Below are 18,363 nucleotides of genomic sequence, written 5' to 3' on the forward strand. Positions count from 1 at the left end.
TTTGGTTTTTAACTATTTTAATTCCATTTTCCAACACTTGGCCCATAGCCTTCTCTGCCTTGGCATTGTAAGTGTGCATCTAAATACTTCTTAAATGTTATGAGTGTTTCTATCTCTACCACCGTTTCAGGCAGTGAGTTAAAGATTCAACCACCCTCTGGGTGCAAAAGATTTCCCTCACATCTCTCCTCTAAACTTTCTAACCCTTAACTTAAATCCATGACCCTAGATCCCTCCATCAAGGGGAAGACTTTCTCCCTGTCGGCCGTATCTATGCACTCATAATGTAATACATCTCAATAATGTTCCTCATCAATCTCGTCTGCTCTAAATAAGACAATCCCAACCTATCCAATCTCTCTTCATAACAAATTCTCCAATCCAGGCGATATCCTGGTAAATCTCTCCTGCAATTTCTCCAGTGTTATTACATGCTCCTTATTACCAGAACTCTGCACGATGCTCTAGCTGTGATCTAATCAACATTTTCTACAGTTCCAGCATAACCTCTGTATGCCTCGACTAAAAAGGCAAATATATTATATGCCTTTATGTCTTTTGCAAAGATCTGTAGCTCGGGTTGTGGGTGAGGTTGTTGACTTGCTTGCTGAGTTGGTTTGTTCTCATTCAGATGTTACATCACCATGCTAGGTAACATCATCAGTGAGGCTTCCGATGAAGCGATGTTGTTCAACTCCTCTTGGAATTGAAACTGTCTGGTCTGTTATGGTGAATTGTGGCGTTTCCAGTTTTGTCCTGTATAGGTTTGTACACGGGGTCCAATTCTATGTTTGTCAATTACATTATGGGTTGAGAACCATGTCTCTAGGAATTTCCATATGGGTCTATGTTTTGCTTGGGCTACCATGGTTACATTGCCCCAGTTAAACTGATGGCCTTCATTATCCGAGTGTACTGATATCAAGGAAAGTTTGTCATGTTGTTTTGCTGCTAGCAGATATGTGTGTTTTCTGATGGCTAGTTTCCTTCCTGTCTGTCTGATGGAATGTTTGTGGCAGTTGTTGCATGGTATTTTGTAGTCTGGTGTTGCTTCTGCACGTTGTGGGAATGGGGTCTTCAATCCTCATGAGTGTTTGTTGTAGAGTGGCTGTGGGCTTTTGTGCTACCGTGATTCCTAGTGGTTGCAGGAGTCTCATTGTCAGTTCTGGTATGTTCTTGATGTAGGGCAGCACAGCCAGTGTGTTAGGGTGTACTATGTCCTCTTGTCATTGTTATTGTCAATTTAGTAGGCACCTGTGGATGAAGTTGCGGAGAATTCGTTCATAGCGAAGATTTTGTATAGGTGCTCTTCATCTTTCCAGCGTAGTTCTGGTGTGTTGCAGTGAGTGGTGGCCCATTTAAATAGTGTCCTAATACAGCTGTGTTTGTGGACGTTGGGGTAGTTGCTGTGGAAGTTGTGCACTTGGTCAGTGTGGATTAGTTTCCTGTATACCGAGGTGTGGAACTCCCCACGGGTGATATGTTCAATTCTGACATCCAGAAATAGAAGATGATTGTTGTTTTCTTCTCCTCTCGTGAATTTAATCCTGGCTAATTCAATGTTGATAAGGTGGTGGGTCTCTTCTAGTTTGGTGCATTTAATGACAATTAGTGTGTCATCCGCATACCAAATCCACAGTTTAGGTTGAATGGTGATGAAACATCTGAACAAAATCAGCAAGCTCGGCAAGCAAGTCAAAAACCTTATACTATATGCCTTCTTCACCATATTATCCACCTGCCCTTATACCTTAAGGTGCTGGTATATTTGCACATCTAGGTTCCTCTGATTCCCAGGGTCCTACCGTTCATGTATTCACTTGCATTGTTTGTCTTGCCCAAGTGCATCATCTCATGTTTATTTGTGTTTGATTTCCCTCATGTAGGGTAGACTGTATTAAGAACAAGAATGAAAGTATAGGATAAGTGGAAGTTTATCATGGTTCTCAGAGAGAGGGGTTCAGGTGATGGGAGAATTGGGGCAAACAGAATAGCCATAACTGAGGAGTCTGCCAACTAGAGTGGGCTGAACTTAAAGTAAGTGGAAGATATATTGGTAGTGCTGATTTGGGAACTGGCAGGTGATTGACAGGATGAGCATAGGAAAATGCAGGAGGCTTCTTATAGGAAGTAGGCTAGGAAGCAATGTAGTCAACTTGGCTGTGGGAATCAGCAGGCTTAAAATGAATTTTACCAATCTCTGTCAATGACTGCAGCAATGCTTTAGTTTGAGAAATCTTAGGTGGTCACACAATAGGACACAAAAACAGTGATCAGTTAAAACAAGGAATGCACTGTAATATTTATACTTTCCAAAAATAGTACTGTCAGTCAGAAATAGCACAGCAGTTTTAGTTAGATATACACATCTCAGCCTGGAATCATATTATGAGCAGTAGTGGTCCAATGTACAATGTTACCAATGAATCTGTTTCCTTTTCCTTCTTACAAAATTTCAATTAAAATCACGTCACAAGCTACACAAAATACAAGTAAACAATTTTTTAACATGCCATCATCACAGTTCACAAATAAAATTAAACATACAAAATATCCTTAACACTGTTAAATAACAAACTATGTAAATTGATGAAAATGATAGGACCCTGAATAAGTTTACAGTAAAAGTCCAGAAAAAATGTCATCAATGATTATTTGCATTTGCTACAAATCTGATTTCTTAACAATTATATATTAACAGTAATTCTAAAATGTAGATCCACTAAAACCATTATTTGTAAAGGCAAACATACATACAAATACTGTTAACAAAAGCCTACTTATGATACTCATTGAGATACATAAGTTTTGTAGTGAAGTCATTATAAAATGATGCAGAAATAACAGCAGAGATCAGATACAAAATTAAACCCTCTGAATTCCCATGTCTTCATAAAATGACATGGAAAAATAGGTGCAACTAATTTGCTCATATTTAGTAATGAAAAAACAGATTTGATGTTGATTTCTTCAATTTAAAAAAAAAACACTAATCAGTTTCCCTGCTGGTCACAACAAGATTTCAAAACAAATTTAAATATTCTATTGTATGAACTTAAAAGGGTGCAAGATTCCTCACTACAATCATTTTTTTCAATGTGAAGCTCTGCAGATATTTAAATATTCAAGAGCATTTGGAATTAAGTGTAACAGTAAAATCTGCAAACTGCTGGAAATAGTTATTAGAAGAAACAGATGCATTCACATGCTACAAGCCACTCACATTTTCCGCTATACCACCATGATGTGGTTAATGGACAGTAGTCATTTAGCAGCAATGATTCCCAATAAATAAGCACTTTGTTTCCAGTACTGCACAAAACTGCAGCTAAAGTTACAGCAGCAGCTGTAACTACTGGTTATAAAACAGCAGAGGTGAAACCATAAACCTATCTTTTGTATGTGTATGTAAATATTTCTGTATATACATACATTATACATGTATATACACACAATATGTAAAATATATACACACACACACACACACACACACAAAAATGTCTCAACGTGATTTGTGAATATAAAACAATCTACATATTAGAATAAAAGACTACATCGCAAGGGCAGTAAAGGAGACATGTTGATATTCAAGTTCTGATCCACACTAAATTATGGAAATTGTTGTCTTCAAAATCCTGGGTAACTGCGATGTAAAATGGCAAGCCAGTGGAACTCAAGTCTGTAATTTTGCAAGATAGCCTAGAACAGCATGCTCTGTCTTCTGTTTTTCCCATGTGCTACAAAACAAAGTAAGATGCATTAAAATCAATTTCATGGCGAGCACGTTATTGTGCAGCAGCCAAGTTGTTGTTACAATGTGATTAGTTCAGTACGTTTGAAGACAGTTTCTTAATGGATCACTTTGAGCCTGCAAACCCGGTGAAATTATCATTACTTGGAAGTATTAAACACTGAAGAATTCCTAAGAAGTATGAGCTTTTAGAAACAAAAAATACTTTTGTAGTGTATTATTGTGTCCAAATCTTAGAAAGGGATTTAGAAGTAAGTTGAAAAATTGTTTTTCCAGACAGGAAAGAAAGGACAAAGCAGCCTACTTGGCTGGCACCCCATCCACCACCTTCAACATGCACTCACCCACAACAAACACAGAGTGGAAGAAGAACGTATAATCTACAAGATGTACTGCAGCAACTGACCATGCCTCCTTCAACAGCATCTTCCAAACCCAAACCCTCCTCACTTACAAGGACGAAGGTTGCAGATGCGTGGGAACATCAACACCTAATAAGATTCCCTCCAATTCATCCACTATCCTGACTCAAAACTACATTGCCATTCCTTCAATGTAACTGGGTCAAAATCCTGGAGCTCACTTCCCAACAGCAAAGTGCATGTATCTACATCAGGTGGACTGCAATGCCTCAAGATGGCAGCTTACCAGTTCTCGAGAGCAATTAGGGATGGGCATTGAATGCTGGCCTAGCCAGTGGTGAGAGTTCATTGTTAAGGATGAGATTGCAGAACTTTCAAGTGCATGGTAACACAGGGCTGAGTCAGCACGGATTTGTCAAAGGGAGGTCATGTCTGACAAATCTTTGAGGAGGTAATTGGCAAGTTAGACAAACGACAGTCAGTGGATGTGATCAATCTGGATTTCCAAAAGACCTCTGACAAGATGTCGCATGGGAGACTGATGATTAAGACAAAAGCCCATGCTGTTAGGGACAAGACACTGGCATGGATGAAGGAGTGGCTGACTTGCAGAATGCTGATGGTGGGGATAAAAGGGTCTTTTTCAGGCTAGCAGCTGGTGACTAGTGGAATTCCACAGAGTGTGCTGGGATCACAAATATTCACATTATACATTAAGAATCTGGACAAAGGAACAACGGCATTGTTGCTAAGGACAGGCCAGAAGAGTGGGCAAAGAATTGGGAGATGGAACCCAATGTGGGAATGTGTGATGTTATGAACTTTGGTAGGAAGAATAGAGACATAGATTATTTTTTAAATGGGGAAAGTCATCAGAAATCTGAAGCATAAAGGGACTTGGGAGTCCTTGTTGAAGATCCTCTTAAGGTTAACATGCAAGTTCAGTTGGCAGTTAGGAAGGAAAACGTAATGTTAGCATTCATTTCAAGAGGACTAAATAAAACAGCGGAGTTATGCTGCTGGGGTTGTATATGGCTCTGGACAGACCACATCTGGAACATCGAGAGCAGTTTTGGACATCATATCTAAGGAAGGAGTTGCTGGTGCTGGAGAGGATCCAGAGGAGATTTACAAGAATGATCTTGGGGATGAAATGCTTATCATTTGAGGAGTGGTTGGGGACTCTGGGTTAGTACTTAATGGAATTTAGAAGGATGAGGGACGAAATCATTGAAACTTACAGAATACTGAGAGGTCTGGGTAGAGTGGACACGGAGATATTAGGACCTGAGGGCATAGCCTCAGAGCCTAGGGATGACTCTTAAGAACTGAGATGAGGATGAATTTCTTCAGCCAGAGGGCAGTAAATCTGTGGAACTCATTGCTGCAGAATTTGTGGAGGCTTAGACTTTGAGAGTATTTAAGACAGAGACTGGTAGATTCTTGATCACTAAGAGATCAATGGTTATGAAAAGAAGGCAACAGATTTGGGTTGAGAAACATATCCAGCCATGATTGAATGTTGGATCAATGATGGTGAATGATGGTCTAAGTGGACTAATTTGGCTTTTATATCTTATGGAACACAGAGCAGGACAATTATAAAACAACCATTTGTAAATACAAGGAAATGTTCACATCAGATCTTTAAAATTTATAATAATTCACCACAGAATGGAATCTCGCTCGTAAGCACAAGGGTTTGTAAGTCAGATATTTTTGTAATTTGGGAATTTCCTGTAGTCTGCCTGCAGCAACCCTATTCTGAATTTCTTGTACTAATGCTGCAACTTATTACTGGCGGGCTTCCCAAAGGTCTGGTAAACCATAAGACCATAAAAAATAGGAAGAGTAGGCGGTTCAAACCCTTGAGCCTATTCACCATTGACTAGGATAATGGATGATTGGTTATTCCACAAGTTCCCTTTCCTGAGATTTCCTGATAACCCTTAATTTGCCTACTGATACACAGGAACTCTATCCCCCACAGTTCTCTTTGGCAAGGAGTTCCAAAGATTCTCAATCCTTTGAGAGAAGAAATTTACCTCATTTCAGTCTTAAATTGGCACCCCTTTATTCTGAGACTGTATTATATTATTCAACAAATAGGAAGGATTCTATTGAACTGAAAAAGGGCAGAAAAGATTTACCAAGGCTGCAGGGTGTGAGTTGTAAGGGGAGGCTGGATAGGATGTGACTTTTTCCCCTGGAGCTTAGGAGACCGAGCGGTAACCTTAAAGAGTTTTATAAAATCATGACAGGCATAGATAAGATGAATAGCCAAGGTCTTTTCCCCAGGGTAGGGGTGTCCAAAACTAAAGGACGTAGGTTTAAGATGAGAGGGGCAAGATTTAAAGGGTCCTGAGGGGCAACTTTTTCTTACAGAAGGCGGTGCGCATATGGAATGGACTACCTGAAGAAATGGTAGACGTGGGTACAATTTCAACATTTAAAAGACATTTGGACAGGTACATGAATAGGAAAGGTTTAGAGAGATATGGGCCAGATCAGGCAAATGGGACTAGATCAGTTTAGGAAACCCAATCAGAATGGACGAGTTGGGCCAAAGGATCTGTTTCTGTGGGGTATGATTTTATGACTCTCTAATTGCACAGATGGCAAGCTTGTCAACCAGCTGAAGGCCACAACCAAGACAATAATCATGCTGTTGTAGAACTATTATGCGCCAAGTTAGTGATGAATCTGAAGAACTATAACGGATGTTTGACATTCACTGAAGTGCTAGAGAATACAGGGCTCACCCTGCATGCCAGAAGACCCTAGTCCTCTACCAACCCACACCAAATGTATCACACACTTTCAACTGAGATTCATGAAATGGTGTTGGAAAACATCTTTCACATTTAAATCTTGGAAGGATCCCATATCTAAAAAGCTGAAATGATTAAATAGTACACTCTTGAATCCAATTTGCCAGCTTGCTCCATGATAATTTACAAACTCAAGTTTGAGAATTGTACCTTCAGACCTAACATTAAACTCAAGGTCAGATAGCGCATGGTTAACTCAAGCTTGTCTATATTGCTGACACTTGATTAGCTTATGGGCACTGTATCCATGTTCTAGAACAACATTATTAATGCTGAATTAAAATAATGAGAGTCAGGTGCAAGGACATAAAAAATGTGAAAGTTCTCTAAGATAGACTCAAAGATAGTGACTATGATAGCCTCACATCATCAGTGATAAATGGGACATGGCATCAGAATACCTGCAGTAGGACTCACTAAATAGATGCTCTTGTTCAGAATGATAGCAAGGAGCGTGAACACAAAATGCAAAGGAAATGTTTCAAAGACAATCTCAAAGCTTCAACTAAGTCCACTCTACTAACATCAATGCACAGGGAACAGATGCTAAAGGTGGCCAAAATATGGCATCAAGACTTTTTGCAAGAGATCCACCAACTCTACTGGCAGAGTCGATGTCTTCACTGTGGGAGAACCTGCAAGTTAAGGATACAGCTAAAAGACATCTGAGAGACCACAGTCAACACTGACATCTGACTTCAGCTATACATAAGAAAGAATCGATTCTGCATAAAGGATTGCCAACGGACATCAGTCCATGTCTACATTTGGACCCGAATTGATAAATGGCACGTGAAAGGGGTAAAGGATAGTAAAGAATATTGAATATCTCAAGTTGTGTACTTACAGTCAGAAGATGTGAACATCACGCCATGATTGGTTGATATACTTGTGAACATGTTATGCTTTGTTTGGATATTATAATAATGTGTAGAACTTTGAATATGATTGGATAATATAGTTATGTATACTAACGTGGAATGTGAAGTACAATGTACACAGTTGGATGGAAGAAAGATAGCAAGAACTGCAGATGCTGGAGTCAGAAATAACCAATTGTGGAGCTGAAGGAACACAGCAGGCCAGGCAGCATCAGAGGAACAGGAAAGCAGAAGTTTCGGGTCAGTTCTGAGGAAGGGTCACTTGACTCAAACTGTAAGTTTGATTTCTCTCCACAGATGCTGCCAGACTTGCTAAGCTTTTCCAGCAACTTCTGGTTTTGTTTCTGATTTATAGCACCGGCAAATCTTTTGGTTTTTATTTAGTATCTAACAAGATGCCCGCCATTTACAAGGCACAAGTCAGGAGTGTGACGAAATATGCTCCACTTGCCTGGATCAGTGCAGCTCCAACAATATTCAAGAAGCTTAGACACCATCCAGGACAAACAGCTGCTTGATTGGCACCACATCAATGAACATTCAGTACCTTCACCTAATTGCTTTCCTCTGGCAGTCAATGATATTACCAAAAATGAAAACCCCACTATCAACATTAGAGAGGTCATCACTGAAATGGTACTGGATCAGTCACATAAATATTGTGGCTACAAGATCAGGTCAGAAACTGGGAACTCTGCCTCCTGAAAAGTGGACCATCTAAAAGGACAGTAGTATATGAAATACAGTCCAGACACTTGAATAAGTTTATCATTTTAGAAGCTCAATACCTTCCAAGGCAAAGCAGTCTAGTTGATTGACAAACCACCAACAACATTAAGTACTTTCAGCTTCTACCACTGGCAAACAGTGGGCAGCTACATGTGAAAAATATTTGACGCACTACAGCACCAAATCCCTTCAAATGCATCAGCCAAGCCTGTATCATCTACCATCTTGATAAATCAGTCTAACAGGGACACAGAAACACCACCATTAGCTCTCAAAATCGTATATGGCCCTGGCCTATCTTGTCTGCAACGAGACGTGCACAATATTTAGGCTGACAGTAATACTGGCGTAACACAGTGGCAGGCAATGACCATCTGCAGCAAGAGCGAACTGAACTGTTGCCTCTCGGCAGTCAATGGCATAGCCCTCACTGAATGCCCCTACTACCAATATCTTGGGGTTTACCAATGGTCAGAACCTGAACTGGATTAGCCATATAAATAGGTGTAACTACAAGAGCAGGTCAAAGGCTAGTAATCCTACAGTGAAGAACTGACTCCTGAGTCCCCAAAGCCTGTCCGCCATTTACAAGGCGCAAGTCAGGAGTGTGATGGAATATGCTCCACTTGCCTGGATCAGGGCAGCTTCGACAATACTCGAGAAGCTTAAACACCATCCAGGGCAAACAGCCTGCTTGATTAGCACCACATTGTCAAACATTCACTCCCTTCATCACTGATGCTCAGTAGCAGCAGTATGTATTGTCTACAACGTGCACTTTGAAATTCCACCAAGACTCCACAGACAACAGCTTCCAAACCTACAACCACTATTATAAGGGCAGAAATTACATAGGAACAGCATTATCTACAAGTTCCCATCCAAACCACTCACTGTTCTGACTTGGAAATATATATCTTCTATCAGAGTCACTGGGACAAAATTCTGACATTCCCTCCTTAAGGGTATTATACGTTGCCCCGTAGCAAATGGATTGCAGCAGTTCAACAAGGCAGCTCACCACCACATTCTCAAGGACAACTAGGGATGGGCAATAAATGCTGGCCTAACCACCCGTGCCCATACTCCATTACTGATAAGAAAAATTACCATGTCTTTTGGGTCAACATCTGAAATGTCCTTGTATAACTATGCTACATGGATTGCCATGGTTTGAGATGGTGGCATACTACCATTTTCGCAAGGGTAATTAGAAATGGATAATAAATACTGACTTGCTAATGATGCCAGAATCACACAAAAAGGAAAAACAAAATTACGTGTTGTGTGGGTTTCCTCCAGGTGCTCCGGTTTCCTCCCACAGTCCAAAGATGTGCAGGCTAGGTGGATCGGCCATGCTAAATTGCCCATAGTGTTTCAGGATGCGTGGGTTATAGCGGGATGGGTCTGGGTGGGATGCTTCAAGGGGCTGAGTGGACTTGTTGGGCCAAAGGGCCTGTTTCCACACTGTAGGGAATCTAATCTAATCTAAAGGGTTACCATTCATTTTAAGTAAACGATATCTCTGAACTCTACAGTTGTGGAATGGGTATGAAGGTAAGCAGTAGTTATTGTATGTTGACAGAAAATAGCTGAATAGAATTTTTTTTTGAAAGCACATGTGCTTACTGTAATAGACACCTGACTAACTGGTTTGCAAACGGCACTAATATGAAAACAGAAGCAGACCTGCATCCTGTGTGGAAATGGATAAGTGAGGTTCTGCAACTTTTTTCACATATACATACAGTTCCATAACCAATAAATCCTACCTGTCTCTGGATATGAGGAGGTTCTATAGCCAGGATCCTTTTGCAACTGAATTTCACTTAATGAAAAAACTGAGGCACCTAGTATAAATGAAATGAAGAAAAATGTCTTTTAGTCTCACAGTGCCAGTCTGAGGACAGAAGCATCAGAGGTTATTATATCTGTACAATGCAACAAAGTAGTAATCACATTCATAAGAAAAACAGGAAAAAAATTCAAGTGAAGAAGTTACACTAAAATTTTTCATCAAAATAAAAGGTATATTCTAGCCTCAAGGTCTGCTTCCCTTTCTGCAATGACTGTACCATATCAGGATCTGATATTTATTCTTCATCAGTTGGTTGGGGAGGATGTTTTCTACACATGCTACTGAAGAGCGAATATCAACATCGATCTGCATAATCATGAATCTCAGAAAAAGATTTTTTTCACTGATTAAACCTGAATGCTATTCAGCACAATGCACAGGAAAACATGATCAACCACACATTAAAATTTATCTGTTCTATGCAAGGTTTTGTTGCTACACTTTGTTCACTTACAGCATTTCATAACAATTTTTTTCCTTCTGTATTTATTATGGCACTGCCAAGGCATAGTCACAGGAATGGAATTAGGTCATCCAACTCCTTGCTCCACTACTTCAATAGATCACAATTAATCAATCATCACCTCAACTTCATTTACCAGCCTTTGATTCAAATCCTCTGATAATCTTAATCAAAAGAAATTGATCTCCGCCTTAAAAAAACTTTCAACGGAGCCCCAACATTAACAGTCTCCTTCAGGAAAGGGTTTCAAATTTCCAATACCATTTATGTGAACATTTCAGCAAACTTTTTATTGTCCGGATCTATGGGTCCAGGAATGTGCTGGTTAATCAAACATGTTGGGTAATCAAAAAGTACACCCAACCACAGTAAACCCTGGCCAAATGAAACTTCAAGACATTAACATCCTTAAAAAATGTTAAATAAAATCAGCACAGGTCCTAAAATCAATGTAAAAACAATAGTAAGTAATAGAAACATAATAAGCATAAATACTTGGACAACACTGTAGATGAGATATATAATTTTTGCTCGTTTATCAAGAGTGACAAATTGATAACATGCCGCTTAAAAGCAAGTTAGATGTACCTTATTGTTTCACTCATAAATGGTTATGGCCTCATTGTTCTGGAGTGTGAAAAAGGAAGGCAAGAGAGCAAGCAAAGCCAAGCCACAAAGGGAAAAAGGAGAGGACAGACTGCTGTCTACATGTAATATTCCATCAATTCAAAAACAAAGCTGTTGCATTTTGAATCTATTTAATTATTGCACTGTATAAAAGGGCAATTCTAAAGGCTTACTCTTGTGAGACACAAACTTGGATTTCATGGTCACCGCTAATCTCAAGAAGGTTACCCGCGAAGATCTCTATGGTGCAGATTTCCTCTTTCCCATTTCAATCTGGTGCCATGTCGTGGGACATCTAAATGTCTAGCAACAGTGATGTCACTGACTGGTAATGGTGTTCGAGTATGTTGACAGATTTTCACAGGCTACAAACCAGGACATAAACTACTGACTTTTACAACCTTAGATTAAACTACTAAAATAAATTACTGGGACATATATGAACAATGAAAATAGAATATGAAATATCATCATTTTACAAAATAGACTTGAAGGTGGAATCTGAAATATCAGCAGTATTAATTTTGTTTCTTTGTTTTCTCATTTAAAACAATCATTAAGTTTTTCAGAGCTTGTAAGGCCTACAGCAATAATAATTAATTTAACATGCCATTTAAAAACCCACTTAAGCTACATTCATCAAGGCCAACTTTTCAAGCTTTCCAATAGTGGCACCAATAATTTAAAAGGATAAATTCTAGCTAGTTCAGTAATTTCTATAGTACTTCAGACTTGAGAGCAGTGCATTCCAATGGAGAAGAGTAGAATCTGGGGCAGCGCAGTGGCTCAGTGGTTAGCATTGCTGCCTCACAGCACCAGGGACCCGGGTTCAAAACCACCCTTGGACAACTGTCTAGGTGGAGTTTGCACGCTCTCCCCGAGTCTGCGTAGGTTTCTTCCAGGTGCTCCGGTTTCCTTCCACAGCTCAAAGATATGCAGGTTAGGTGGATTGGCCAGGCTAAATTGCCCATAGTGTTCAGGGGTGTGTAGATTAAGTGGGTTATATGGGGATGGGGATGGGTCTGGGTGGGATGCTTCAAGGGTTGGTGTGGACTTGTTGGGCCAAAGGGCCTCTTTCCACACTGTAGGGGCTCTCTTCTACTCAAGGACAACAACTTCTAGACTTTCACTGATTTCAGCTTTGTTTAGACTGGAAAGACTAGCTTGCAATTAACAATGCAGTGAAGTTTACTGTGAAGAATGGCCTGCAGTCAACATTGCAGTGATACACACTGGCAAGGTTGGTCCATTGTTAGCATCACAGTACAGCAGATTAGGAAGTGTGGCCCAATGAGCATGGCAGTGAAGCAGTCTGGGAAGAGTGTCCCCACTGACAGCAGTGCAGTGAAGCAGATTAGGAAGAGTGGGCCAGTGAGCATGGCAGTGAAGCAGACTGAGAACAGCAGCCCACAGTCAGCATTGCAGTACAGCAAATTAGGAAGAGTGGCCTAGTGAGCATGGCAGTGAAGCAGACTGGAAAGAGTGACCCATATTCAGCAGCACAGTGAAGCAGACTGGGAAGTGTCGCCTGCAGTCAGTTCTTGTTGAAAAAGGTAAGAATGTCATCACAGGAAGTCTGTAAGTTATTGGCTGTATCGGAAAGGGGGATTTGAAGGCTGGAAGCTCAAACCAAACATCAGATGTGACACAGACACTTGCTTATCTGTTAAATGGTCAAAGCATATTCTGTTCTCAAGTTTTAACACAGGATACATGTTGGTGGTAAAACTAATATAAGACATAAAAACAACATAAATAAATGATTAATTAAAATCTCATTAAGAATGACATTACAGGTGATATTGTCAAAGCTGCAATATGTGGAAGCTCAAGGATACCAGAGTCATCCAGGGTAAATATATCTATAGCAAGTGCTTGGAAGTATTTTGAAACAGCTTTGGCTCAGTTTTGAGAGCTGGAGGCTGAACTACAGGCACTGCGATGCAGCTGGAGAGGGAAAATTGCCTGGATTCTTTGAACCAGGAGGTAGTCACACCTCTTAGAATTAAGTAGTCTGTGATGTGGTCAGGGTTAGTAGGGTGTGATTGTAAATGAACCAGGTATGGAGACCCAGAGGACAGACATTAAGCGTTTCAGCTCTGCAACTGTCCAACAAGTTAGAGGTTCTCTCAACTATTCTGGATGAGAGTGGGGAGTGTGGAATGGATGAACTAAATAACCACAGTAGCACGGTACAGGAAGCCATTCAAGTGTGGTGAATGAAAATGAGCACGGTGGTATTAGGGGACAGTATAGACAGGGAGACTGACACTGCTCTCTGCAGCAAAGAGTGAGAGTCCAGATGGTTCTGTTGTCTGCCTGGTACCAGGGCTTAGGATGTCTTATCCGGGCTGGAAATGATCTTGTAGTGGAAAGAGGAGGATCTAGTCACTGTGGTCCTTGTAGATATAAGTGATATAAGTGACATAAGTAGAACTAGGAAAGAGGTTCTGCATTGCTACTATGAGGAACCAGAAACCAAAAATAAGAAGCAGAACCTCAAAGGCAGTGATCTTTGGCTTATTACATGAACAAACAGGCATAGAATAAACAAGGTCAGAAAGATGAAAGCATAGCTGAAAGACTCATGTGGGAGAAGTGGGTTCCAGTTTGCAGGACACTGACACCAATACATGGGAAAATGGGATCTGTACTGTTCAGTTGGGCTACATATCATAGGACATCATAGAGTCATAGGATCCCCACTGTGTGGAAATAGGCCCTTGAGCCCAACAAGTCCACACTGACCCTCGGAGCATCCCACCAGACCCATCCACCCAGGCCCACCCAAGTTACATCCCTGAATGCTACGGGCAATTTAGCATGGCCAATCCGCCTTGCCTGCACATCCTTGGACTGTGGGAGGAAACCCGAGCTGGAGGAAACCCAGGCAGACATGAGGAGAATGTGCAAACTCCGCACAGTCTCTGAAGGGTGGAATCGAACTTGGGTCTCTGGCGCTGTGATGCAGCAGTGCTAACCACTGAGCCACTGTGCCAGCCCATGGCTCAATTGACAGGGAATGCCTAAATTCAGGAAACCAAGATAGAAGCAGTCTGGATAGAGATGAGGAATGATAAAGGCAAAAGTTCACTTTATGGAAAATGTGTACAGGTCCCTAACAACCAAATGGTTGGACAGGATATTAACGAAGAAAACTGGAAGCATGTCAGAAAGGTACAGCAATTTTCATGGGGGGGATTTTAACCTACAGACTATAAAAATCAGATAAGAAAGTGTAATCTAGATGGAGAATCATTGAATGCTTTTGGGACAATTTCTAAGATCAGCATGTTATGGCACCAACCAGACTGCTGCCAACACGAGACCTAGTTTTGACCATTGAGACACAACTAACTACAGACCTCACAGTGAAAGTGACCCTGGTCTGAAGTAACCATAATACGACTGAATTTTGCACACAGTTTAAAGGAGAGAAGTGTGGGTTCAACACTACCATTTTGAATTTAAACAAGGACAATTATGTGGCCTGAAAGCAGAGCTAGCAAAAGTGAGCTGAAATTTAGGGTATGGGATAGGTCAATAGAGATACAGTGGCAAACATTTAAGGGGATATTCCACAAAACAAAGAAGAGATACATTCATACAAATAAGATAAATTCTAATGGATGGACCCACCATCTGTGACTATCTAAAAGTACAGTATCAGAAGTTGAAATAAAAGCATAATTGTGCAAAGATAGATGGCAGGTCAGTGGATTGGACAGTATATAAATAAAAGCAAAGAATTATCAGAAAGAGAGAATGACAGGAAGATACACAAAAATATAAAAGTTTCTTCACATATTTAAAACAGAAAAAGAGTTAACATAGCAAGTGTTGGTCCCATAGAAAATGAGTCAAGTGAATTAGCAGTGGACAATAAAGAGATAGGAGACAAATTGAACAGATATAGTGTGCTGGTAGTCACCAGAAATGATGCAAGTAGCATCCCAAAAATGGCTGTAAATCAGGAATTGAAAGGGAGAGAGGAACTCAAGAAAATTACAATTATGAAGGAAGTAGTCTTCAGTAAACTGCTGCAACTGCAAATTGACAAGTCCCCAGGTCCCAAAGGATTTCGTTCTCAGGTCTTACAAGAAGTAGCTACAGAGACAGTTGCAGGAAGCAGGAAACTACAGGCCAGTTAGTTTAACATCTGTCAGAGAGAAAATTCCAGAAGCTATTATTGGAGGCATTTACAACAGAACAACTGGTTAAGTTCAAGGTAATCAGGCACAGCCAACTTTATTTAATTCATTCACAGGATGAGGGTGTCGCTGGCTAGTCCAGCATTTATTGCCCATCCCTAATTGCCCACAGGGCTGTCAAGAGTCAACCACATTGTTGTGGGTCTGAAGTCACATGTAGTCCAGACCAGGTAAGGATGGCAAATTCCTTCCCTGAAGGACATTAGTGAACCAGATGGGTTTTTCTGACAATTAACAATGGATTCACATCATCATTAGATGCTTAATTCCAGATTTTTATTGAATTCAAATTCCATCATCTGTCATGGTGGAATTGAACCCGGGTACCCAGAATGTTATCTGGGTCTCTGGATTAACAGTCCAGCAACAGGGTAGGTATTATCAGGTTAGTGGTATTATCACTAGACTATTAACCTAGAAATCCAGCTGATGTCCTGGGGACCCAGGTTCGAATCTCACCACAGCAGATAGTGGAATTTGAATTAACAAAAAGTCTGGAATTAAGATTCTACTGATCACCATGAATCTACTGTGGACTGTTGGAAAAACTATCTGGTTCACTAATGTTTTTCGGGGAGGAAATCTACCACCCTCACCTCGTCTGGCCTACATGTGACTGCTGACACAGCAATGCGGTTGACTCTCAACTGCCTCTGAATTGGCCGAGCAAGCCACTCAATTGTACAAATCGCTCCAAAGTCTCAAAGAAATGAAACTAGACAGATCATCTGGCATCGACCTAGGCACCAGAAAAGACAATGGCAGAAACAGACTTGTCGACCCTGCAAAGTCGTCCTCACTAACATCTGGGGGTTAGTGCCAAAATTGGGAGAGCTGTCTCAGACTAGTTAAGCAACAGCCTGACATATTCATACTAACAGAATCATACCTTACAGACAATGTTCCAGACACCACGATCACCATTCCTGAAAATGTCCTGTCCCATCAGCGGGACAGACCCAACAGTGGTGGTGACACAGTGGTATACAATTGGTATGGTGTTGCTCTAGGAGTCCTCAACATTGACTCCAGACCCCATGAAGGCTCATGGCTTCAGGTTAAACATGGTCAAGGAAACCTCCTGCTGATTACAACTTACCGTCCTCCATCAGCTGATGAATCAGTACTCCTCAATGTTGAGCAACACTTAGTGAAAGCACTGAGGATGGCAAAGGCACAAAATGTACTCTGGCTGGGGGATTTCAGTGTCCACCACCAACAGTGGCTCGGCAGCAGTACTACTGATTGAACTGGTCAGGTCCTGAAGGACACAGATGCTAGACTGGGTGTGCGGCAGGCAGTGAGAGAACCAACAAGAGGGAAAACCATGCTTGACCTAATCCATATTAATCTGCCAGCTGCAGCCGCATCTGCCATGACAGTATCGGTAAGAGTGATCATCGCACAGTCCTTGCGGAGACAAAGTTCTAACTTTACACTGAGAACAACCTCCATCGTGTTGTGTGGCACCGTCACCGTGCTAAATGGGACAGACCTTGTACAGATCTAGAAACTCAAGACTGGGCATCCATGAGGCACTGTGGGCCATCAACAGCAGCAGAATTGCACTCCGGCACAATCTGCAACCTCATGGCCCAGCATATCCGCAGCTCAACCATACCATCAAGCCAGGGGATCAATCCTAGTTCAATGGAGAGTACAGGAGGGCATGCCAGGTGCAGCACTAGGCATACCTGAAGATGAGGTATCAACCTGGTGAAGCCACCAAACAGGATGACTTGTTTGCCAAACAGCAAAAGCAGCAGAACCAACGGATCAGATCTAAGCTCTGCAGTCCTGCCACATCCAGTTGTGAATGGTGGTGGACAATTAAACAACTCACTGGAGGAAGAGACCCCACAAACTTCCCCATCCTGAATGATAGAAAAGCCCAGCATATCATTAAAAAAGATAGGGCTCAAGCATTCGCAGCAATCTTCATCCAGAAGTGCTGAGTGAATGAACGATCTTGGCCTCCTCCAATGGTCTCCAACATTACAGGTGCCAGTCTTCAGCTAATTTGATTCACTCCATGTGATATCAAGAAACGGTTGGAGACACTGGATACTGAAAAGGCTATGGGCCTTGACGACATTCCTGCAATAGTAATGAAGACTTATGCTCCAGAACTTGCTGCTCCCCTCGCCAAGCTGTTCCAGTACAGTTACAACACTGATAGCTACCAGACAATGTGGAAAATTGCCCAAATATGTCCTATACACAAAAAGCAGGACAAATCCAACCTGGCCAAATACTGCCCCATCAGACTACTCTTGATCATCAGTAAAGTGACGGAAGGTGTCATCAACAGCGCTATCAACAGTACCTGCTCGGAAATAACCCGCTCAGTTTGGGGTCCACCAGGGCCACTCACCTCCTGATCTCATTACAGCCGTGGTTCAAACATGGGCAAAACAGCTGAATTCCAGGTGAGGTGAGAGTGACAGCCCTTGATATCAAGGCTAGGTTTGACCGAGTGTGGAATCAAGCAGCCCTAGCAAAACTGGAATCAACGGGTATTGGGGTAAACTCTCCGGTGGTTGGAGTCATACCTGACACGTAGGAAGATGGTCGTGGTTGTTGGCGGTCAATCATCCCAGCTCCAGGACATCTCTGCATGAGTTCCTCAGGGTAGTGTCCGAGGCCCAAC

At 41.4% G+C, this 18,363-nt stretch overlaps 1 protein-coding gene across 7 annotated transcripts in view; it reads right to left on the bottom strand.

Moving 5' to 3' along the window:
• Nucleotides 1–2,273: 2,273 nt before the first annotated feature.
• Nucleotides 2,274–18,363, bottom strand: part of cdk17 (cyclin dependent kinase 17) — a 266,197-nt gene continuing 250,107 nt past the window's right edge. For all 7 annotated transcript variants that reach the window (XM_048554109.2, XM_048554111.2, XM_048554106.2 and 4 more), the window contains 2 exons: nt 10,327–10,404; nt 2,274–3,737 (listed from right to left, as the gene is read on the bottom strand). In XM_048554109.2, the coding sequence (XP_048410066.1) occupies nt 3,700–3,737; nt 10,327–10,404 (116 nt within the window). In that variant the 3' untranslated portion in view covers nt 2,274–3,699. The remainder of the gene's footprint in view (nt 3,738–10,326; nt 10,405–18,363) is intronic.

The sequence above is a fragment of the Stegostoma tigrinum genome, chromosome 25 (assembly GCF_030684315.1).
Source record: "Stegostoma tigrinum isolate sSteTig4 chromosome 25, sSteTig4.hap1, whole genome shotgun sequence".
In the NCBI taxonomy this organism is placed as follows: Eukaryota; Metazoa; Chordata; class Chondrichthyes; order Orectolobiformes; family Stegostomatidae; genus Stegostoma; species Stegostoma tigrinum.